At 45.7% G+C, this 25,863-nt stretch overlaps 1 protein-coding gene across 1 annotated transcript in view; it reads left to right on the forward strand.

Moving 5' to 3' along the window:
* KLF15 (KLF transcription factor 15) overlaps positions 1-24,974 on the forward strand; it is a 37,519-nt gene extending 12,545 nt beyond the window's left edge. The window contains exons 2-3 of the mRNA XM_078661721.1: positions 1,745-2,852; positions 23,193-24,974. Coding sequence (XP_078517847.1) covers positions 1,816-2,852; positions 23,193-23,361 — 1,206 coding nt within the window. The 5' untranslated portion in view covers positions 1,745-1,815 and the 3' untranslated portion in view covers positions 23,362-24,974. The remainder of the gene's footprint in view (positions 1-1,744; positions 2,853-23,192) is intronic.
* The last annotated feature ends 889 nt before the right edge of the window (positions 24,975-25,863 follow it).

A 25,863-nucleotide genomic window follows, 5' to 3' on the forward strand; every position in this document is an offset into this window, starting at 1 on the left:
GGGGCGTAGTGTGCGGAGTGGGGCTCCGCGGAGCTACGCGAAGTGGGCGCACAACTACGCCCACCCGCGCACTCCGCGTAGCCCCACTCCGCGCTGCCCGCCTCCCTCCCGCCCTCCCTAAATACATAAATAAAAGTATAAAAAGCTTTTAAAAACACTTACCTTGTCTGCCGCGTCCCCGGGGCTCCCTCTCGCCGTCCCGCGATTCGCGCCGCCACCGATTCGGATCCTAATGCGCATGCGCGGGCGGCCGCGCATGCGCCGTCCTCATGAGAAATGCGCATGCGCGGCCGCCCGTGCATGCGCATTAGGATCCGAAATGGCGGCGCGAATCGCGGGACGGCGAGAGGGAGCCCCGGGGACGCGGCAGACAAGGTAAGTGTTTTTAAAAGCTTTTTATACTTTTATTTATGTATTTAGGGAGGGCGGGAGGGAGGCGGGTGGCGGCCGGCTACGCACCGTCTGCGGAGCGCGCGTAGTGCCGCCTGGCTACGTCCGCTACGCAAAATGCGTAGGAGACGGCACTCCGTGCACGGAGCGTAGCTGGCCGCCCACCCTTAGCCTATATCTACCCAGTAGATTTGTGTTCTCTTCTCTTCACAATTTTGAATCCCGGCAGTCATAGCACCTACACCACCTACAAAAACCCAATATTTATTTTGTGCGCCTGTCAGAAGCATAAGGCAAAATGATGGCCCCCACTACAGATTGTGAAGAGGGACCCCTAAGACTCCTCCACCTAACAGAAATTCATAGACCTTGGGCTAAATGGTGGTCCCAGAAGAGTTGGAAATCCGTTGCGTTGCAGGGGCTTGTGTTACATCCCTGGCACTGTTCCCATTGGGTGCAGGGTCAAGACTGATTTGCATATGGCTGGGTCCAAACTGGAATGGCATGGTGAGCAAAAAACACAATGGATTTAGGCCCAGATCTCTGCACTGGGGTGAAATTATGACATTGTTCTGCATTCTGTCCATCAACTGTTGTTTTTATCCCTGGCACCAGACCTGAACCTCTTCAGAGTTGTAGAGTGATTGTGGAAACTCCTAGCCCTGCAGAGGCAGAGCTAGGCTTATGTTGGGCGTCTATAGAGGCGATTGTGGACACCACCAGCCATGCAGAGTTAGGTTTATGTTGAGCATCTATAGATGTGAATATGGACAGCCCTGCAGAGGTAGGTTTTTGTTGAGTGTCTGTAGAGGTGATTATGGTCATGCTCGCAGAGGTAGGTTTATATGTGGGCGTTTGTATAGGCGATGTGGACACCCCCAGCCTTGCAGAGGCAGGTTTATGTTGGGTGTCTGTAGAGGTGATTGTTCCCCCTTGGAGGTCGGTATATATTTGGCCTCTGTAGACATGATTGTGGACCCCCCTCCGCCCCACCAAGGTAGTTGATGTTGGGTGACCCACCCCACCCAGTCTTACTACCTCCCTCTGTAACACTTTCACTCTATCCCCGGATGGGCATGACTATGCCAGCCGAACAAGGTCATTGTTGTGAAATGCTCTTGGCAAGAAGGATGTTGTAAACTTGTTGTAATGCTTTGAAAGCGGAGGCCGTCGTAAATCGTGCCGGTTACGCAATGGTTACGCTATGTAATGAGTAGATTCTGTGTCAGAGGCTCCATTCAAAACTGATAGTGTCTCCAGAGCATGACTGCATGGGGAGCTGGATACTATGTGTCAGATCATTGGATGTGGCTAGACGTCAAACTAACTTTCACTTTCTGTTTCTTCTCTTTAGGACTTCCTTCACCGGGGCCGGTGGTCTTGTTGGTCTATGGTGGAGGAACCGCCATAGGACCTTCTCTAGGGATGGTAGACCACTTACTTCAATTTGATGAGTCCTTTTCATCCTCAGCGTCCCCCGTTGGTTACTTTGGGGACGGGCTGACCGGTGGGCGGACCTACCAGATGCTGCCCTCGCCCATGTCGGAGGACGACAGCGACTCCTCGAGCTTCTACTCGTGCTCCAGCCCTGACTCGCAGGCGCTCAGCTCGAGCTATGGGAGCACGTCCAGCACAGAGAGTCAGGACAACATCCTGGACTACTTGCTGTCTCAGGCCTCGCTGGGGAATACGTCTGAGACTTGGTGGGACGCGCGGAGGCTGAGCCCCGCAGTCAAAGAGGAGAACTTTAATATCCCAGAGTTTGCTGTGGATATGGAGGACGTCAGGGTATTTCAACCAACCCTTGAAGAAATTGAGGAATTTTTGGAGGAGAACATGGAGATGGATCTTAAAAGGGAAAGTAAACACGAGGCCAAGGAATTGAGAACTTTCACCAATGTGTCCGTGGCGGGACCTAAAGACAGTTCTGAACCAGACCTTTCTTTAAAGGAATGCAAACGAGAGGAATCAGGTTCCGCAACTGAAGATGGTAGTTCCTCAGGAGACGCCTCTCCTGGGGAGGGCGGTATACCAGTTATTCTTCAGATTCAACCTGTACAGATCAAACAAGAGCCCAGCATGAGCCCTGCCTCACAAGCGTCGGCTGCGGACAACATAAAAATTGCACAACTTCTTGTCAACATTCAAGGGCAAACCTTCGCCCTGGTGCCTCAGGTAGTCCAGTCTTCCAACTCGAACTTCTCACCCAAGTTTGTGCGCATTGCGCCCGTTCCCATCGCTGCCAAGCCAGTGGGGCCGGGAGGTGGGCTCCAGGGCCAAGCTGGAATCCTTGTGGGTCAAAAATTTCAGCGGAACGCCGCGGCAGAGCTTATCAAAATGCACAAATGTACTTTCCCCGGATGTACCAAGATGTACACCAAGAGCAGCCACCTCAAAGCCCACCTGAGGAGACACACGGGGGAGAAGCCCTTCGCATGCACGTGGCCTGGCTGCGGCTGGAGGTTGGTATTTGAAATGTGTTTGTTGATGTATCTAAAATGTCTACAGTGCATACATTTTGACGCTGAGTTGTATCAGTGGTTGTATGACGGAACAACGCAGGGCAATAATTTGAATGCCTTTACCACACATTTTATGCCCCGCATATTTTGGAATGCATATGCTTTTTCAACATATGCCTTTACCACGCATTGTTTATATATATATATGCTTATATATATATATATATATATATATATATATATATATATATATATATATATATATATATATATATATATATATATATATATAAATAATGTATTCGTAGGGGGAGACCCCCCACACCTCTGAACTTACCTTAAATGCGGGGTAAAGGCATACGTTGTAAAAGCATATGCGTTCTAAAAACATGCATGGTAAAAAATGTGTGGTAAAGGCACAACATGATAAAAACTTTGTTGTAAAGGCTGTTTCCCGTATCGTAGCCGTAGGTGATGTATTGCCCTTAGAGAAATTCTCATTAGAAAAGCAAGAGATCAAATGTGGTAGAAACAAGAGAGAGTAAATAGAGTATCACGCTGTATGGACTAAAAGTAGATGCTAGAAAAAGATGCAAGACGGGGGTTAGGAGAGAGGGTGCAATTTATCCATATGACATGAAGTTCACCTACCTTTTCAACCCCAATAAGCCACACTATGCCTTATTGGTTGCCAAAGTACAGACAGGGAGTGCATGCCAATGCACATTCTATCCAGTAGAGGTCCTCACAGTTTCCAGGCCATCACGAAATAAAGACTTCATTTAGAGTTTGAATGGAACTGAAAATCCTTCAATTTCTGGATGCAAGTCAAAAACCCTGGACGCATTTCCTCGACATTAATACCCCTGTGACTTGCAGCTCGTGCATTGTGCTCTGTATTTTTTGTTTACTCTAGAAATTGGAGGATTTTCAGTTCTCACCATACTGTAACTGGTCACCACCCTGTTTGTTTTGTTCTACTCGGCTTCTCTTCTTCTGACATGCTCAGGCACACTTTGTATTCTCCTTGATGTCTCTGGTGGTGTCCAATGATGAAATACATATTTTCTTTTGTAATCCTACTCACAAATACTTCGGGCCCGATTCACAAAAGTAATCTGAGACAAAATCCTAACTTTAGGACTTTCGGTATTCACAGAAGGCATTTAGGAGTACTAAAGTTAGGATTTCGTCTCAGTTAATCTTAAATTTGTATTAAATTGAGACAAATGTAAGATTAACTGAGACAAAATCCTAACTTTAGTACTCCTAAATGCCTTCTGTGAATACCGAAAGTCCTAAAGTTAGGAATTTATCTCAGATTACTTTTGTGAATCAAGCCCTTCATATTCTTTTCAGAATGTGCAGAATTATGTGTCAGGGTAAGGGTCTCTCTGTCTTGGACAAATGGGCCGCAACCCCCCTCACAGGCTTCGGAGACAGGTGCGGGCCGGTATGGACTCGATAGTGGCGGCCCAACAGTGGCCGCAGGTTTCGATTTTTGTGGGTAGGTTTCCCGCGGGTGGCAATGATTGGTTGCCTGGGGGTGGGCAGCGGGGCTGCCTGGGCGGCAGGGCAATTTAAAAGGCTGGAGATCAGCCTGATGAGCACCTTGCTTCCTGCGTGCCCCTGAGGATTCCCGGTGCACGTTGGCCCGACTGCGAGGGACACTCCGTTTACTCACCCTCCCATCCTTTTAGCTTCTACGTCTAGTTGGGGAGGTGTTTGAGGAGTCATGTTTTGACCACAAAATGGGTTGCCAATGTGGGGCATCACAGATCTAAGGGCAGGCGGATTCATGATGTTGTTGGCTTTGAATAACCCGGGGCATGGGTGACACGGCCATTGGTGAAGAGCTGAGGGCATAAGCTACCCCAATTGTCCCTGGCCCTAGGGGGGTACCCCGTGATTCGCCCCATGGGAGTGGGGGAGGGGGGGTGGTGGCTGTGCCAGGGGACCATGGTATGGACCGATTGCCTAGGCTCATCCCCCCGATTGGGTGTCAGGGGGTGTCCCTTTACTGGGTTGCTCTGGTTTGATCCTTTTTGGGGGGCAGCGCCCTTGCTGGCCCTAGGTCCCTCTATCTTGAGGGAGTGGAGAGTTCGCCTTGTAAACGATGCCATTAGGACCCGAGAGGTGGTCAATCATGACTCCTAATGGAGTGTGAGAATATGTGAGCTGGAGATCAGTGTATTAGTAAAAAGTTTGCTGTATTAAACTGTATGAATTTTGTAAAGATATGGAAATGTTATGCAATATGAAGAAAACTTTTGAATTGTAATGTCGTGTTTATGGAGTGTAATAAATACAGCTAGAGAATGGGTCTGTCCTCTCTCTCTGAGCAGGGCAGTGTAAGAGAACATGTCTCTGTCTCTCTCTTCCCAGAACCCGCTGTCTTTAGTCTGTCCTCCCTCTGCAATAGGGCAGTGTAAGAGGACAGGCCTTTGCCTCTCTCTTCCTAGGAAACCCTGTCTTCTGTCTGTCCTCTCTCTGTAACAGCCTCAGGGCAGTGTAAGAGGACATGTCTCTCTGTCTCCTCTCAGGACACGCTGTCTTCAGTCTGTCCTCTCTCTGTAACAGGGCAGTCTGACAGAACATGTCTCTGCCTCTCTCTTCCTAGGACACGCTGTCTTCAGTCTGTCCTCTGTCTCTGAGGGAGAGGTGTGGCACAGCGGCCAGGGCGGCTGACTCCCAGGGCCGGACTGGCCGTTGCGGGCACCGGGCAATCCCCCGGTGCGCAGAAAGGGTGGGGGCCGGTTTTGGGCACCTTGGGGCCGTTTTTGTTACAGGGCCGTTTATGCAGCATAGCTGCAAAATCGGCCCTGCAACAAAATCGGCCGGAAACTGGCCTTGCAAAGAGCTCAGACCTCCCCCTGGGGGGCCGGCCGCGCACTTTGCCGGGGCCGGTTTTGGTTCCCAGTCCGGCCCTGCTAACTCCCGAACACGGGGGAGTTCGATTCCCGGTGCTGGCGGCAGCTCAGCCCAGCACCATGTGACTCTGGGCAATAGCTCGTTTAATCTTCTCGACGGCCCCCAGCGCCTTGAGCCCCTTAGGGGTGATTAGTTCGCACTTTATAAATACCGGGTTAGTTATTATTTTATTCCTCTTTCTGTAGCAGGGCAGTGTAAGACGACATGTCTCTCTGCCACCTCCAAGGACCCGCTGTTGGCAGATTCGATCGTCTCTGTTTCTGCTCAGTGCGTCACTGGTGACCTTTTAACCATGTAAAATGATTAGCTCTGCCGGACAGTTCAAAGGTGAGCACATTCGGGTTCGACATTCTGAATGTGTAATAGGGCCAGCAGGCAGCGCCTTGCCATCAACAGAATCTTGCCCACTCTGGGAGCTGTCCCCTCTGCAGAAAACACCCAGTAGCCCTCCATGGCAAGAAGATGGTAGGGAGTCAACTACAGTGAGGCTGACCTGTGAGTGACCCTAAGCGTCAGAAGGACTCTGCTAATTCTAAGAGGGTTGGTGGGCAACGAAGAAATCACTTTTTGTGCATTCAACTACATTGCTTCTGTAAATCACACCTTATACAGTGAGTGAATTGCTCGCAGAGGCGCAACTAGAGTCAAATTTCGGAGGGGGGGCTAAGATAATATTTCGGGGGTGGGGGCTGATTCTTCAAGCACAATGCAGAGTGGAGCTGCAGGGGCTCTTAGAAGGGGTGAAACAGCAGCAAGGCCTGTTTAACAAGCAAAAGGTCTTTAACCCCTTCCGTGCAGGGCTGTTTCCCCCGCTGTGCTGGGGGGCGGGGGGCACGTACAGCGCCCCCATGCTCATGACGAGGTCAGCTCGTCATCAGCTACGGCGCTCCGGTGCTCATGACGAGCTCCACACCTGTTCCAATGGAACGCTCAGCACTGCAGGGGAATCAGCCCAGCATGCGAGGGTTCCACGGAACGGGCGCGGTCATGACGAGCTCAGCTCAGCACCGGAGCGCCGTTGCTCATGACGAGCTGACCTCGTCATGAGCATGCAAGGGGTTAAAAGACCTGTGAAGTACTCGGGTGCGGTTGTGTGTGCTCCCGGGAAGCTGTCTCATCCCAGGCTGCCACACACGACGGGGGGGGGGGGGGGGGGGGGCTGAAGCCCCTTGAGTTCAATGGGCGTTGCGCGCCTGATTGCTCGTATATATTGCAAAACAATGTGCCCTGTTGCCAACTTAGGGTACATTTTACATGGAAAACACTGATGTGCACTGAAAGTTTGTGGCTGGTGGCAGTGCTCAGTGATACCACCCTCTCTGGCAGGCAGTAACTCTCCCCGGAGGGAAACGATCACATTCAGATCACTAACGTCAGACCTAGAACTCTCCCATGATGTTTGGGAGACACTCAGTGCCACCTGAGACAGTCACCTTTGCAATGTGGGCATGATCAGAAAGGGTGCAGTCCTGATGGGTCTAGCACCCTTTAATCCCTAGAGCACCCTCCCATGCCCTTTACTGGAGCCCTGGGCACCCAGCTCATGAATATTCATAGCTCTGGCCCTGTGAGTATGAATCCAGCATGGAGTGAACTGTAATAATACAGGGAATTATCGTGGGCTTATTGCACGCCTCCCAAGTTACACATCACAACCCAAAGGCACACAAAGAGAGAGTTGGGCAGCTACCTCATGATAAGAAATTATGATAAGGGCATTAATTGCTCACCTGGAACATTATTTGCCAGAAAACTCTGCTGTTGCTCAATGTTGTTTTTAGATAATCCCTTTGGTGAGTGATGCTAGAATCGGTTGCAAAACCCAAGGAGACATCATCAAGTAAAGGAACATTCTGGAATGAATAATGATGCTGGATATTACCTGACACAAGTCAGAGCTAAGAAAGGCAGGCATTTGCTGCTAGTTAAATTAACAGGTGTATTTGTAAAGCACACAATTACCCGTAGGTGTTTTGGCGGTGAATAACAGATGTTTACTGTTACCCAACGGTACTCATTTTATCTACCTCTGATGGATGAAAGGCTGAGTGGACCCGCCGGGATTTGAACCTGTGACCATGAGATTGAACACAGGCCCCTGCAGTGGCTGCTTTAGTCCACTGAGCCACCAGACCCAGACCTCTGGCACAGCCTCAACATTCTGCTTCTATTCAATTCAGGACATTTGGAAAGCACACAGCTACCCCCGTAGAGGTGTCTCGGCGCTAGCGACTGGTCCGAAGAGAGGAAGAGAAAAAATCAATTTTATTGATGTGGGTCCCTTGCTCACTTTGCCACTGGATTCAAGCTAGCCTGGCTGATGATGGCTGAATAGCCAGAAACCGGTCCCAGGATGCTTGTTTCCGGTCCAAGGAAGACATGGCTTGGCAGTTCGGTCTGGACTGTTCACATGGTAGTGGAGGTGTTTTTTAGGCTCCTTTTACTTTGTGTTCTTGCCATGACCTTCATGGCCCCTGAGAACTGGGCTAGCAAGGTCAGCGTCATGGATATTAAAGGGCAAGTCAGATGTAGCAGCTGCTACTTTCTACCCCTAATTGAGGTCCATGGCAATAGACAGCTCTTCCGTTTCACCAAAATTCTAAGAAAGTGCCAAAAATTTACTAAAAGTAAAAATACTAAAAGAAGACAACCACTTTAGGTGTTTTGATTTTTGAATAGTGCGTTTTAGGGGACTCTAATTAAAGATGTCAACAGCATGGCCAGTTTCTGATTTATAAAGTAATTACATCTGGAAGTTAGCCTGCTTGAAAACACCTCCCATTCTGGCAATAGAACTGGAGGAGAGACTATGGGCAAGTTGAAAACATTGAAATCGAGAGAATTATGGATTTCGGCATCTGTCTTGACTCACAAAATCCAAAAACTTGCACAAGAGGAAACTACATCTTCTGTCTATATGGGGCGAAAAATCCACAGACTTTGTCCTAGCAGAATAGTGAATTTGCACAGTGCAGCCCTTTTTCACTTGTAGAAATCCGTTTACCACAACCCTTGCACATATAGGAGTATGTGGAGTACTCCCTGATCTTCATATATGACGGAACCACGCAAGCAATTACCACGCATGGCTTTACAACGAGGTCATTACAATGACAGCAAAACTACCACTCAAGTTTTTACCACGCATAGGCCTTTACCACGCATGCCTTTACAATGAAATTTGCGTATTTAAAGCATGTGTGTAAAAATTTACCAGGTAAGTATGACCTATATATATATATATATATATATATATATATATATATATATATATATATATATATATATATATATATATATAGATATAGATATATAGATAGATAGATAGATAGATAGATAGATAGATATAGATATATACGGATATATTTATTTATCAATATATTAAACAAATGCATATATATATACACACACACGCTAACCCCCTTACCACCCAAAAACCCATGCACACCGTAAACGCTAAATCAAAAAAATCCTGTGCCACCCAAAACCCCAAACCCACCCTAAACCCTAAAAAACCCTTACCATCCAAAAACCCATACTCACCCCAAACCCTAAAAAGAACTTTACCACCCAAATACCCACACCTACCCTAAACTCGAAAAATACCCTTTCACAGTCGTAGCCGTCACCCAGTGTTATTTTGTTAGGATCACATCATTGTGGTCACGAGGCAAAACCAGTATCCAGAGCACACAAGAATTGCATGGGTTATGTCAGTGGTATCCCAGCCCTGGACCCAGAGATGTCATTTACGATGCAACCCCTGTGGACTGCTTTGCAACCTTGGTGCTTTTACCATTCTGTCTGCAGGTCCTTTAAAACGGAATATGCCTTTAGCTTCTATGACTTTTAGTAGCTGGTTGTTTCTGGCTTATTTTTGGGAGCTGGGACTTTCCTTTTATCAGACTTTCACCCACAGCAAGAGAAAGAAAAACAGATAAGGAAGAAAGAAGGAGGAAGAGAAGTGTAGGAAAACAGCCACAAAAGGAAAAAATTGGGATGAAAAAGATATTGAAGTAGTGAGATAAAAAGACAGGGGGCCCGATTCACAGAATGAACTTAAGACTCAATCCTAAACTTACTACTATTTGGTATTCACAGAATGCACTTACTACTTTTGGCATTCACAGAATGAACTTACTACTTTTGGTATTCACAGAAGTTAGGATTTTGTCTTAAGTTTGTCTTAAGACAAATTTAAGACAGACTTAAGACAGACTTAAGACAAAATCCTAATTTAAGGCTGTCTTAAGTCTGTCTTAAGTTTGTCTTAAGTCTGTTTTAAGACACATTTAAGACAAAATCCTAACTTCTTTGAATACCAAAAGTAGTAAGTGCATTCTGTGAATACCAAAATAGTAGTAAGTTTAGGATTGAGTCTTAAGTTCATTCTGTGAATCGGGCCCAGGAAGTGGAAGGTGTTGGAAGAAAGAGTTGTCCGGAAAGTCCACCATAAAGGACCAGCAGGCTTCTAAGGGAAATCTTTCTTATGCCACTGTGCATGTTTATAACAAATTAAGCAGTGCCAAGTTTCTTTGTTCCCAAAAGTTCAGCTTAGTGTTGTGTTAGGGACGTGGGGGCTCAGAAGAAAAGGAGCGCTGAGTCCACAGAACTGGTGATGATGGAAATGCATCACATGAGGTGTTTGTTAGCTGAGCTGTCTGAGCTAATATGTTAAAAATATTCCTCTCCCTCCCTTCGCCCAGGACCTTCCGATACACACGTGTTACATACTGTACATATTTGAGGGTCGGCGAGGGCTCACCGAAATAACCCCTGTGTTTATGTGTTGATAGAAACCCATGTCAGGGCGCGAGGAGTGCAAACCTGGGTGGAAAAATCTGTAAAATAACTGATTGAAGACATTCCAACTTCTCAAAAATATTTACAAAGTGGGGAAGGGGGCGGGACATTGAAGTGGGCGGGGCGTTGGGCGGAGCATATCTATGAAGTACTGGGACCCTCCACCTCAACCCCTTCTCCTAAAAGAAAGGCAGACAAATCAAATGCAATAGCTTCTGGGGCCGATGCTAACAGTTCCAGATTACCAAAAAGGCAAAGTAGGCACCGGCCAATGGGCCCCACTCTTTTTAGGGGCCCCGCGACAATGGATAAAAATAGTATTGATTTGATTTTGAAAGATAATTACAATCAAGTTTCCTTAAATATTGTTTCCAAAAGATAGAAAAAAATGAATCAACTCAAAGAAACGAAAACTTTACATTAAAGACTCTATCGAGAAAATACGGTATTAATGTAATGTGCCCATTAACGACTTAAAGTACATTAACCAGAGACATCAGATTCACATAACAGTTAGTGTATTAAAAGCTCATCTTCTGGCAGCTGTCAGTTTGCAAAGAAAATCTGGTGCATTGGGTATTAGGAGATAATTTGCAAGGGGGGTGAAATTTCGACTGCCTAGGGGCCTCCTCAGGGTGGTGCTGATGTCCCGAGGAGGTGTAAACACCAATAATGGACATTGGCTATGCAAAGCCTCCAAAGACGAGCTGGAAACTCTTGGAAACCAACTCTGTGCAGGGGTTCCAAATTCATCAGGTGCTCTCCCTATGATATTGGCTCTTTATTGGGTGACCTTGTGAAGGAAGTCAATATCATGTGACAAACAGTAGCAGCATGAGAGTTGGCAGGTCTGTGATTGCGTTACACACATTATTAATCTGCAGAACACAACACATCCACTGAAAAGCCTTTATGTTGCAAAACAATAAGGCTGCCTCTAGAGGGCACTGCATTTGGAAAAAGGTCTCAGGAGGTCTCCTTCTACAAAAGGAGACGGAGAGGCTTTACCAACCTATATTAACACCTTTGGTGCTCATGACGAGCTCGTCATGAGCCACGGCGCTCCGGTGTTCATGACGAGCTCAGCTCGTCAAGGCCCATGGAACTCTCAGGTGCGGGGAGAATTCCCCTGCTGTGCTGAGCGTTCCACGGGAGCCAATGCACCTGTGACGAGCTCAGCTCGTCATGAGCACCGGAGCGCCGTAGCTCATGACGAGCTGAGCTCTGCGCGCCCACCTCCCCCCAGCACAGCGGGGGAATAACCCCCGCAGCGAAGGGGTTAATAAGTGTTTCAATGAAATGGTCGTAATTTAATTTCTAATTTAAAATACTTCTAGAGCGCAGCGTACACCTTGCGGTTTCTTGGCGCTGGGGGGATCGGCAGCTGAGGGGGAAAGACCAGGGAGAGGTGAAGGGAATTTTGAGGAAGATTAAGTGAGGAAAGCCTGGCTGAAGAGGAACGTTTTCAGATCTCTGCGAAAGGGGAGATACTGAGTGGCAGAGCGGAGGTGGTCAGGGAGTGAGTTCCAAAAGGTTGGAGCCAGGGTAGAGAAATTGGCCCCGCCCCACTTTTTGCGAGTGAAGCGAGGGATATGGAGGAGGGACTTGGAGGAAGACCGGAGTTCTCTTACGGGTACATAAGACTTGATTAGTGAGGAGATGAAGGCGGGGGCAGTGCCCTGGCGGGCCTGGAAGACCATACAACCGATCTTAAATAGGGCCCGTTCCTTTATAGGGAGCCAGTGAAGCTCCCTAAGAAGAGGGGTGGAGTGGTGATACCGAGGAAGACCGTACACCAGCCGGGCTGCTTGGTTCTGAACGGTCTGGAGTCTACGCAGACTGTATGCGGGGATACCGTGGTAGAGAGCGTTTGCGTAGTCCAGTTTCGATATCACAAGGGATATTTGAATATTAGGGATATTAGGAATTCTGAGCAGACAAGAAAGAGGTGTGGTCTAATGACTACCTTACTGAGCCCTAGTCTAAGCTTTGGCACTTTACCAACCCTTGTGCAAATAACAGTCTCCCTGTGCCTCAAGAGGTTTAATGAAAATATATAAATCCTCATTTGATGTACACAAGCTTCAAATGTCTCTCAACCCCTAAATGATGCATGGTTCCCTGTTTTTTCTCAGCTAGGCTTGCACTCTAGAAATATTGCATAGGAGGCACACAGCAGTATAGAGGGTATGCGTCTACCGCCCTAGGCTGGAAGCAGAAAGATAGACACACTGACCAAAGGAATTATGGGAACAGTTATGTTAATTCACGTATCCTCTTTACAGATGTCATCAACAATGTCTATGGCTAGGAATTTCATAATCAAAAATCACTCATTAGGAGGAGAGAAGGAAAATCAAACAACCAGAGCACACCTTCCTATACAACACACCTGGAACCCACAGTACTCTAGCAGACATTCACAGGAACCCTATAAGTGTGATGCTTAGAGTCACAATTTCCTGCTGTAATTTTTTCAAAGCAAGCTAATGGAGGTCTCCTATTGGTTGTCCTATTTAAATGAACCCGCCTCCTCGCCCATCCAAGGGTGACTGACCCAGGGCAGCTGAATCTGATTTCAGATGAGGCTGATGCACTATAGTCACACAGGCCGCAATGTCGAACCATCATTAGTCCCCAAGATGGTGGAGCGTCTACAACAAAGACTCACCATCCTTCCCAATGTCATATATCCAAGTCACCCCGCCATTTTAGCGTTCAAGCTGGTTTTGTACCAGCCCAAACAGATCAATGCGCTCCTCCAAGCAGTTCCTTTGAGATGTTCCTAGAGATGGGGCTGTAACTTCTGGAGATGATGTATTCTTCATCATAGCAGCCAACCTCTGAAATTGCCTTCTAGTGGCTCTTGCTGGAGAAGTCCGCTTAGACGTATCCACAAAATCGCCTAAAACCAGGCTTTTTTAAAATTAAATCTCCTTCCTTCTGTTTTTATCTTACTTTCTAAATCCTTTGCTCATTATGTTGCCTCTCAGTGCCATGAAGCTCTATTTTGGTGCGCTTTACAAATAAAAATTGCTGCAACAACATAGCATAACTAAACATAATCTTCAAACGACTGAAAAAGCACCAGCATGATGCAGTTATCTTGACAAAACTATTTCAGTAGCAGGAGTGCGAACAGATAAGAAACTAATGACTCGTTTCACCGATGCTGCCAACAAATACCAGCATGTGTTAAAAAAAAACCCACAGAGATACACTTCCTTTCAAGTGAAAGCAGTGCTATTCAAAGCACAGTGTGGAATTCCAAGAACATAGCAGGAAGTAGATGCAAGGTAGGCAGTGTGAGGATTTTAGATGCCTTAATGAGAGTGACATCTTTCGACACCTCCACTCGTTAGTCAATCACCCAGTTATAGCTGGTCAACCGAAGATCTGCATGGCCAATACTTGAGGTTCTACAAGGAGGTCTGCCACTCCAAATCTGGTGAGCTTCTAGGAATCTGTATATACTGGTGTAGAACTCATCCAGAACTCCAAACATAATCCTGTTCATTTCCCAATGTGACTGCTCGAAGAGTGGCCCAGGGTACAATGACCTGTTGAGCCATGTGCGTATGTGTGAAGGTTGTAGAGTTGTGCGTCACCATCGCATGCAGAGAACAACAACAACCTAAGTCCTGGGAAGGTGCAAACATGTTGACATGCTCAACCCTGCAGGCTGACGGGAACATTGAGTGTTGTTATAGCAGGATCAATGCGCACGTGGTTGCATGCCGCAGCACGCCGAGGCGGCCATTGTGCAATGGAATGCCAGCGTAGTGCTCGACGCCCGCGGCAAACTGCAACACGTGCACACACCCAATGCAAACAGCACATTCTGTGGAAGTGAACGAGCAAGGTTCATGGTTCTTTCAACATGATAAGACATTGTTACAAATACTGCCCTGCTCACGAGCCTTTAGGTCTGGCTGGTGCTTCGCTGAGCCCGGCAGCACAACAAGCATTGATGTTAAGCTAACTATGGCCAAGCACGCTGAAACCATGTCTCAAACAGATCTGTTGTCCTATCACCCAGTCCACTGCTGTTCCTTCCCACAACTGGTTGTATGATTGCTAGTGCTTTAACCTATTTGGCTTCTAAATTGTGGAACGCTCTGCCTCGCAGTCTCCGCTGCATCCCCTCGGAATCAGCTTTTAGAAGCAATCTCAAAACTTTCTTGTAATTACTTTATAAAGCTGAAACTGGCCATACTGCTGACATCTTTAATTAGAGTCCCCTAAATCTGCACTATTCAAAAATCAAAACTCCTAAAGTGGTTGTCTTATTTTAGTACTTTTACTTTTAGTACATTTTTGGCACTTTCTTAGAATTTTGGTGAAACGGAAGAGCTGTCTATTGCCATGGACCTCAATTGGGGGTAGAAAGTAGCAGCTGCTACATCTGACTTGCCCTTTAATTTCCATGACGCTGACCTTGCTAGCCCAGTTCTCAGGGGCCATGACGGTCGTGCAAAAACAGAGAGTAAAAGGGGCCTAAAAACCACCTCCTCTGCCTCTTGGTTCCATTCCATGTCGCTCTGTTCTTCTCAGACCTAAGCCTCAAACAGAAGGGTCGCAGAAACGTCATCCATGTGATATCATGGGGGTCAGAGGGTGCATGATCTCACTTCCGCAACGCATGGAATGTTGGGGAATCGACCTCTACGTCCTCCCTGTCTCCTGAGGGGGAGGAGCTTGCTTTCTTTTTGTGAATTTCAAAACCCTAGCATGGTTGTCTTCTCACAGCAGGGCACTTCTGCTGAGCTGCTTTTCTGCTGCAGAAAGAGAACGCACCAAGTGCTGGAACTATTTCTGGATCAAGAAGTCGGTGTCTTCGGATCCCCTGGGGCTCGTTCTAGAAAGATGTATCTGCCTCCTGCAGCTGCCACGTGTTTAGGCTGAAAAGGGAAACCATAAGCACAGACACAAAAGAGGTGCACGTTTTGTAATTTTATGGTTTTGGAAATAAAGGGGGATATGTACAATGAAGTGGCGGAGCGTGTCTTTAGCTTCCTTGGCTTAACGCCTCTCTCCTCCACTTCTGAAACGCAAGGCTGCACCATATTTACAAGAATGTGGCGCAGCCTTGCGTATCCTCTGCAATGGTGCTAAGTTTAGCAACTTAGCGCCTACGCAGGCACCAGGGTGCAAGGGTGTCCTCTGTGCAGGGGAGGATTGTTTATGTACAGGAAGGTGTCCCTTTCTGCACATAAACAATCCTAGAAATGCCATTCTGTCACTTTCATATTTGCTGCTTCATGCAGCACACATGCAGCACACATGAAAGTGACAAAATGGCGGTTTTAGAAATGTTTGTTTACGTACAGGTAGGGACTCCTCTGTCTCTGACAGAGGCATCTTTTCTTAACTTTACTTAGCTAAAGAAAAAAACAGACCTGAAAACAAGTGAGGCCACTTCTGCTCAGGCCCCCTGCCCTGCTCAAAATACATACATTAATTGGCCGGCCCAGCGAGAGAAAGGGAGTGACACCTCTGCCTGTTGATGAAAGGGAGGTAATGGATTCCCATCTGCCTCTACAAAGGCCACTCAGGCCCCCCCTGGGCCGCTTGCGGCATCTGCACACACCAGACACAGCCCAAATCGGCCCCCCAGGCTTCCCAAAAAAACAGCCCACAGCTGGAACTCGGATACCGCCCCCTCGGCCATTGCCTAAATGCCCACCTTACCAATCCGACCGTGGTACATAGTCCCTAACAGCACCCGGTGACAGCGTCCTGAGCGAACACCCCTTCTCAGGAAGGGTCTAGCACCTCTGCTGCGGCATGTAGGCTACACCAGCTGCCTAGTGTTGTGGGCGGCCCTATTGCCTGACCTGTGCTGCAAGTGCCTTGTCCGCCTTCTGCTGACCCATAGCCTGCTCCCCGTGGCCCTGCTGTGAGGCATCCCAAGAGCATGCTCTTGAGCGGCTCCACCTTTGGCTATTGCGCTCCTTCAGCTGTCCCATTGTGCTGTCCCCACCTTGCCTGAGCCCATCCGTTATCCTTGGCTGCGACACCCGCTTTACAGGTGTGGGTGGGTGGGCCAATGACAAAGACACATGTACTCTCAGGGCCCCCCACACACTTATATGCTTGTGGCACACCCGGGGGGCTCACGCCAATTGGTCACTTCAAACCAAGCTGACCCATATGCGCTGGTCGTTTTCCCGGGCTCAGCTGCTGCCCGCCCTCGGTTCTGGCCCCCGGTAGGGTTTGTCGCAGACCCCTCAGCGGTCCGGCTGCACCTCCCCAGCCCGTGTGCTTATTGACCTTTGTTAGAAATTATTGCATTTAAGTATTTTTGCATGTCTATTACAACACATTAAAGAGCTGAGGAGGAGGAGAGGGCAGGCGAGTGGACGGAACATGTGATGGAAGGAAAAATAATGGGGGAGGAAGGGCGCAGGAAAGAAGAAAGGGGGATCTTGGTATTGTGTCATGGTGGATTGACTGACCGTAGCATGCCTCAAAGCTCTGAGTAGCAGGAAAAGAGGGAAGGGTGGCGAGGGACAAGATAGGGGAGGAGGAAATGAAAACAAAGAACGTGGGATCAGGGACGAGAGATGTAGAAAACATGATGTTGTGTCATGCTTGTGTAACGCCTTTGGTTGCCTCAAAGCGCTTTTATCTCATGAGGGGTGTCTAGTTCGTGACCAAGATGGGGTCCTTCATTCTATCCCATGAGGTAATGGGGTTGGATCGTCCCTTTGGGGGATCTTGGCTCCACACCTACACACAGTCGAGGTCCACTTAGAGCAGGGTTTGCATGGTAGGAGCAGATGTGATTACTGCCTTGTTTTATATGCCTGCATATATGCACTGTCAGCACCATGTTAGAACTATATCTACTATTTACGCTTTTGGTGCTTGTAATCACTTTTATCTGCTTTTGTCTATTGATCATTCTTGGTTGGTAGGTTGCTTTAAAAATGCCATCATTTTAAAGTCAATGCCGTATCAAATTCTAAGGTCATTGTAGGGTTTTCAATGCTGCATTAAGTCAACAATGACTTCTTTTTGCAGATAATCGAGTTTGTTGCAAGACATGCCCTTAAGAGGAGCCTAATGACAGCTCATTATCAAGAAAATAAATGCGACTCATGGAAAGTCAATCTTATAAGACTCATAATACCTTGTGATCCTTGCTCCCATGTTCTTTCGCAAACTGAAATAATCTTATATAATCCTTGTAACTTGATCTGTGCCAGTGTCCTGCAGTTTTGGGGGAATGCCAAGGTGAACACCTTATAAAACTTGGCACAGGTTTCTCCTCTCTGTGCATGCGATCTAAGCTCTGATTGGTCACTGCAGAACCTGACCTTCAGAAGAACTCTCTCTCCTCTGATGGGAAGCTTTGAAACTTTCAGTGTTTCTGACAGTTCTTGACTTGTTACTGGTTCTGTTTCCTGTTTTAATGATACAATACTGTTGAGTGGCTTATCAAGTCTCAGCTTTTTGTAAAGAGATTTCACATTGGCTAAGGCTCACGCTCATACTAGTTCCTGGCTTTACCAAGGTAATTGTAAATAATTTGTGATTGGCTCCCTCTAGTCAAGAGGCTTCTCGGTTCATGACTATTTGGAGAGGTGTGGTGCTGTGGCCAGGGCGACTGACTTCAGAATCAGGGGATCACGGTTCGATCCCCGGTGCCGGCGGCAGATTAGTCCAGCACCATGTGACTCTGGGCAATAGCTTGCTTAATCTTCCCAATGGCCCCCAGCGCCTAGAGACCCTTAAGTTGATTGTTCACGCTTTACAAATGTGGATTATTATTATTATTATTATTTGTAAAGCGCACGTTCACCCCTTGAGAGACCTTGGTGCTGAATAACAGGTGCTCATAATTACCAAATTATATGATACTCATTTTATCAACCTCAGAAGGATGATTAGATCAGTGGACCCACTGACCCTCGAACCTGTGGCCTTTAGGCCAAACAAAGGTTTCTGGAATGGATGTATTAGTTCACTGAGCCACCAAACCCGGTAAACTGATTCTTGTTGCACAGGGCATCATGTTTTCTAGGGGCATGTTTGATGTGGTGGTCCAGTCCATGTTTTGTTTCTTTGAATTCTGGGACTTGTAGTCCTATTTTATAGTGGAAAAAACAAGACTACAAGTCCCAGAATGCAAAGAAAAACATGGACTGGCGCAGCACATTGTGCATGGAGCTGGGAAACTTGACAGGGCTGAGTAAGTAAGAAGTGACTCATTCTAATAGATTAGAGGCTGTTCTGCAGAAGAATCTTTTTTTTTTTGCAGTAGTCTTTCTATCGCCGTAAGTGCTGTGAAATAACAGATGTTTACTATCATCCAGGGCTATGGTTATCAAAGGTACCGACCCTGGAAAGATGGAGGGTGAACATGCCTTACTGGTGTTTGAACTTGTGACTTTCAGATCACTGCAGAGCTTAAGAACACATTTGTGGTCACCTTCACCATAGCTACCACGGTTGATACAATTTTCGCCACTGTTTTATTATGTATAAATTGGTGTAAATTTGTTGAATATAAGTTATTTGAGTATGACTGTTGATTTTTTAGAATTAATTAGTGCATTTGATTTTGCACTGAGTCTTTTTTAATATGAATATGTACATTTAAAAATAAACTCAACCTTGTACTTTTTAATTAGTTGTTGTACTTTTTAATTATTGGTTGTGCTTTACATACTGTTTCTTTTCCCTAGTTGTAATATCAATTGTTTAATTTGTCACACATTTTATAGTGGAATAAACACGACTTCAGGTCCCAGAAGGTAAAAAAAAAATCTGGACTGCAACATCTAGTCATGCTCGGATATGGGAAACTTGGCAGGGCTGCACAGATAGCGCAAAGTATAATGGGTGAATGTTAAAGCTCAAGTGGGATAGTGCATCCAGTCTAATATTTTTCATTGCAATCAATTGTCCACTTAAAAGGCAAGACAGTTTTCAGGGTCTTCCTGAAATGCAAATGGTTAGGCTCTGCTTTCAAGCTTGGGTTCAATATATTCCACAGTCTAGAGACCTGAACTTCCAGGGTCCTATCTCCATGTTTGATCCAATTGGAGACATTTAGGGCCTGATGAGGTCTATCTCCAGGATATCCCTTAGGGAAAAAGTGTGCACTTTATAAATACTTTAAATTAGTTCATTCATAAGTGGAGAAGCGTGGCTCAGTGGTTAGAGGCGGCAGACCCGGAAACTGAGATCGACCGTGGACCAGGGTTCGATTCCCCGCCTCGGCAGGTCTCGGGCTCAAAAATTCCACGGACTCGACAATTCTCGCTCCGGTGCCTACTCGACTCATGGGGTCACATTCTGTGACTCTGGGCAATAGCTTGCTTAATCTCCACTACGGCCCCTCGTGGTGGGATGCCTGGCTTTCACCTTGTGGACACCCTGCTGGGGTTTCTCACAGGTGAATACCAGGACGGTTCCCTAAGCAAGCGCTTAGATACCGTGTCGGTGATTTGCGCTATATAAATACATGTACATTTACATCAATTTAGAGTTTGCCTGTCAGAGAACTCTGCTTCAAACTCGACAGTGTTCCCAAACTGATGGTCCATCTGCCCTATTTAGAGTCGTAGATAGTTGGTTCCTTCCACCATTCCTTCCTTCCTTTCATGCTTTGCTTTATTTAATTATTTTCTTCCTCTCTTTCTTCTTCCCATCCTTTTTTGCACCCTTTCACTTTTCCTTTCTTTCTTTCCTTCTTTCCTGTCTTCTTTACTTCCTTTCTCCTTAATCTTCTCTTTCCTTCCCTCCTGCATGCCTTCATTGCTTTCTCTATCCTGCTGCTTTCCTCTCTGAACTTCAACCCTCTTCTCTTCTTCGTCTGTCCTTCCTTTGTACTTTTCATTTTTCTTTTCTCCCTTCCCACCTTCCCACCTTCTCACCTCATTCCTTCTTTCCTTCCTTCTTCCCTCCATCCCTTTATACCTTGCTACCTTCCTTCATTCCTTGCTTCTTCCCTCCCCCTTCCTTCTCTTCTTTCTGCTTACATGTCCTTCCTTCTTTTGTTTCTTCTTTCCATTTCCCCTCCCTTCCTTCCTCCCTTTCTTCCATTCTTGCCACTCTCCCTATCAGTTTTCCTCTTCCCTTCCTTTCTTCCTCCCTCGCTTCCTTCCTTCATGCATACCTTTCATCCTTCTTGTTTCATTCTCTTCTTCAATCTTTCTTTCCCTCTATCCCTTCCTTACAGTCTTTATTCACCGCCTATTTTCTTCACCACTTAAATGGCTCTCATGTGCTGCATTAAAAAGATACTGAACTGTCCTCAGATTACTGTTATTGGTTGCCTGGCATTATAGCTGTTGCAGAAGGTTCACATGTACCTCAAACCCTATGCCTTCAGCTCTCTGCAGATTAAATCTGGTCACATTGAAACCTCTTTGCAACCTCCCTCTTTTCAAATGTTCTTGCGGCTTGTATTGACCCAACCAGTGCATCAGAGCACCCAGTTGCAGCCATTCATGTCCCCAGCACCAGAAAGCTTCGAAGGGCTCAAAGATGAGCCAGAGGGGTGCCAGCACCCCATGCCAGGCACGATGGATTGGTCTCCTTTGCCAAATGGTGGCAGCTCTCCATTCTAATTACTCCTCTGATTGCATGTCCTAGCTGTGGCTGGTGGCCATGAGCACCAGCCAAGTGGATTGTGGATTGGAGGAAAAGCGAGGTTTACTCTTCGAGCCAACAATAACAGCAGGACCGGATCAAAAGAGCGATGCAGTCATTGAATGAAGAACATTATTGGCACTATCTTTTATAACGATGGTCACCTGTCCTCATTGGGCCTGGATAATTCAAGACTTGGAGCTGCACACTTTTAGAGAAAACTGGATGTAGTGTTAAATCCTGGAAACTGCTCATGTATAAATATTCGATCCAAAGATAACTGACCCTTAAACCCAACATTACGGCTTCACGGTTCGATTGCAGGAACCAGTATTTCTAAGGTTCTGGAAGGAGGTGGATTAATAGAATCAGTTGATGGGACTTTGAGTCTGCAGCTATGAAGTAGAGGTTTGTTTCTATCTAATCAAGCCTTTTGGGTGTGGAATGAATCGGTATTTGTGTCGCCAATCAATGCGGTCCTATTCATCCTTCACTCCGTACCTGGCCTCTCTCCCTTCACTACTCACACATATACAAACAGCTGCACACGGTCCAAATGAAAGCATAGAATAGGAACTGACAGCATTAGCTTCTTGAGCTGTGAACTGGAGTAAGAGAGTTATGCTCTTAACTAGGGGTGGGCAGAATTTGCGTAATCGCGTTACGCAAATCTCCGCGAAACGGTAGAAAATCTCTGCAAACACGCAAAAATTCCACGAACACGCGGAATTGCTTGTTCGCGATGCTTTTTTACTGTTCGCAATCGCTGTTTGCGTGCTTGGGGGGGAAATATCTCTCGAACACGCATTTGAGAACACGAACAAGCAAAAAATTTCACAAATGCAGAATTTTGGGCACTTTCGCGTTCTCCGCGGAACACGAAATTACCCAAATTCCGCGAGCGGAACGGAATTTACTGCACAAGCCTACTCTTAACAGTTCATCATGGTTTCTATGACCAAAAAGCCGTACCTGGTGGCTGTGATGTTACAGCGGTTATCCATTCTTCAACTCCGCAGTGTCACAAACGTTATATACCACAACTGTAATTCGACGAAAGCTAAGACAGTGCGGATGATATAATGATGCCATGTGATGCCTCAAAAGCTATTCATTATTGTGTGTTTTGCCACAAAAGTGATGGTTGTGATATTGCAAAGATTTAGAAGTGGTCATCCAGCGATGAGGAAAATATTAGTGTTTCTAATTCAACATCATCAATATTCACCAATAATAAGGATACCAGAACATTCCATTGTTTGATGATGCTTGAGACCCATTATGATTTATCATCTGTAGATGCCCCCCATTTAACAGAAGCCATTCATGAAATTTGTGATGCCATAAAAGTATCCTTTGATGACTGTGGTATCATAAAGATTTATCATGATGATGGCACGGGCCAAGATTATGATGGTTGTGGGTTGATAAACATCAAGCAGCCCTTTTCTGGATGGTTTATCTGCTCCATATTCTGTTGGTGATCCTCTCACCCTCAATGGCATAGTCCTTGATGTGCATTCCTACTGTGTGCTCCTAGAATGTAGCCTTACCCACTGAACACAGCCATTTTGGGCTTGAGTTCTAGTATTCCAGGGCTCTGTCTGTCAGTGACATGTGAGACAGGTAACGTATAATTAGACAGTGATTTATTAGCATAAGAAATTCCATCTGCCATTTTTTTCCCCCAAAGTTTTTTTTAAACTTCTGCTAAGGCCCTCTGGCTTGAACACTTGTGTCTGAAATTCTGATTTGTTCACAAGATTCCCATTTCCACCCCATGCAGTCTGGGGCAAATCCATTTTCTGGCTGCACCCAAGTATTGTAGCTGCACACTTTGATTGATTATTAGATGTACTACATCTCTTTGCTTTTAACACTCATACGTTGCAGGATTATCCTTGTCCTGTTGAGAAGTAAGATGTCAATGCTGCATTCATCACCTTTGAATTGTCAACTGAGCATCTGTACTCATGGCTTCTTCTTATTTTTCTCGCACAGGTTTTCTAGATCGGACGAGCTTTCCAGACACCGACGTTCGCACTCTGGTGTAAAACCCTACCAGTGCCCCGTCTGCGAGAAAAAATTTGCCCGGAGCGACCACTTATCGAAACATATCAAGGTGCACCGGTTCCCCAGAAACAGCCGCTCCCCACGACTGCCGAACTGACCAACTCAGAGACCCCCTTTTCCAATGGAGAATAGCCAACAATAGCACTTTGTCTGACCATCTTCCTGATAATTTATTGCCTCATGAACCAACAATGATGTTACTTGATGCCACCACATATGAATGTTTTTTTATATATCTAAAAACCTGTCTGAGAAAGACTAGTACTTTTATATCCTATTGTGTTTTAGCTTTCTACCATTCTCTTCCTGGAAGAGACACTGATTTATATGTGGTCGATGTCTTCTGCACCTAGAAAATGTATGGGCTGTTTTGCTGCTAGTTCAGTCAAAGGACCATTGAGCCTGCTGGGCCCCTTGCACAAAGGGTACTTGATGTGGGTTATAGGGTTCTTCTCAAATGTGTCTTTCAGTCTATTCATCTTAAAATCATATCCAGCTGCTACTCCCAGGGATTTGTGAGGCAGTCACTTTATGCTCAAAGTCAGCTCTTGAATCGGACACACAACAGGATACCAAAAATAGGTCAACAGCACAGTTACTGCTTCCACAAGAACCTGACAGTATTTTTTGTTCCACTAAATGAAGCATGAGCCACATTGTACACACTTTGTGATTAGGGACACCTGGACTTAACCTGTTTGTTTAGCTGTACTGATGTGGACTTGGAGGGGTCAACGGTTGAGTCTCAGCTGCCCATCAGCAGTGTATGGTTGAGCGAGTGAACGCGGTATGCTCGTCCTGTGCCTCATTAGAACCAACACCGCTTGGATGGATTATCTCATTGGACACTGCCATTCCTAAGGTCTAAATGAAGAGCTTGAAGGACTGAAATGTCTTATGATGCAGTATAATGTATCATGCAGTCGTGTGCATATGCGGAGCCCATGTAGTTTCAGTGGAATGGTGCTACGTCACTATAATACCTCTACCTTAAAGTGTTCAGTTTGTTAACATGCCTGTCAGATGTCTATATAACAGTAGGACAGAGACCAATGAGCCAGATAAAATTCTGTTGACTTGTGTCCAGCAACTTACCAATACCTTGGGCCCAATAGGGGAAATGGTACAAAGAAACCAGTAATTTATCAAGTAATGTATCAAGAAGTGCTTTACTCTCATGTATATGTACAGTGCCTGCTTCCAGTCATCTTGCCATCTTCACAGAGAAGGAAAAGAGTAGTTATTGGAATATTGCTGGAAAGTTACTGGTATGCAGAATCACTGTAAACAAGATATAAACCAGTAGTGGGCAGGAACACCCAGTCTCTGGGTACCTTCAGTGATGCAGGATCTGCATTAAACACTGCATTTCTGGTGCAACGCAGGGGCATGCAGGAAACATGCTGTGTGCAGGAACTATCGAGATAGCGAAACCATCTTATTTAGTAATGCATTCCTCTAGTATATAGAAATTAATATACATGAATTTGCTCGTATTAACTGGTTTATCTCACATCCTATGAATGTATGTAAATAAACTGTACATAGATGCACCTTTATAAAATATCTTCTAATAAAGTATCAACAAATGTGTAAATTGGAGTCAAACTATATCTAGGAAGCAGCATTGTACACAGAGGACAATTCTGTATATTTTATTTTGCTGTTCATAAAATATATTTACTTTGACAATAAAACAACAAATGGAAATTTAGTTGTCTCTGATGTCTGATTTTGGGCTCATTTCATCCAGATAAAAAGGTGGAGCTAATGCTGTGTGAGGCGTTGGATAGTCCAGAAAAAGTGATGGAGTTGTAAGTTAAACCACATGCAAGTAACCGAATGGGATGCTAAAAATCATAGCTTAGTCTGACAATCATATCCCGTGAATTCAGCTGGACAACATTATATTTATCAATGGTCTTTAAACCAGGCACAATTATTTAGGATAAGGGACAGCTCAGCAGTATTCATAAGACTGAAAATCAGTCCCAGATATGGAATTAGAAGATTGTAAGATTCACAAATATGGAGTCTATACCCCAGAAATACAATTAGAAAAGTTAATATTCAGAAATATTTAAATCATACTTCGGGTATAAAATTAAAAGATAGTAATGTTCACAAATATGGAATCCATTCTTGAGATACAGAGGTAGAAAGGTTATAATGTTGACAGATTTAGAAACCATGTCTCAGGTATTCAGTGAGAAGGGAATATACATTGAGAAATCTACACTTACGTACACTTAGAAGACAATATAGTTCATAAGTCATCAACCCTCAGGCACAATACACAATTAGAAAATGTTCAGATATTTATTGGTAAACAAATTTCACATCTGACTATGTTCAAAAGAGTGTGCTATTTAGAAATGGAGAACCCATGCCCTACGTGCACAATAAGGCTACGTTTTAATGTTAGTAAATATAGCAACCATGCCTCGGGTAAAGAATTAAAATACATTCTAACATTTGTAAACCTAGAAACCAGTCCTGTGTATCCTATTAGATGACTATAATATACTGTAATCTGGAAGTCAACCCAAGATATACAATAAGAATACTGTAATATTTTAATATCTGGAAGCCACAGCAC

Source organism: Lissotriton helveticus, chromosome 9, assembly GCF_964261635.1.
Source record: "Lissotriton helveticus chromosome 9, aLisHel1.1, whole genome shotgun sequence".
Lineage (NCBI taxonomy): Eukaryota > Metazoa > Chordata > Amphibia > Caudata > Salamandridae > Lissotriton > Lissotriton helveticus.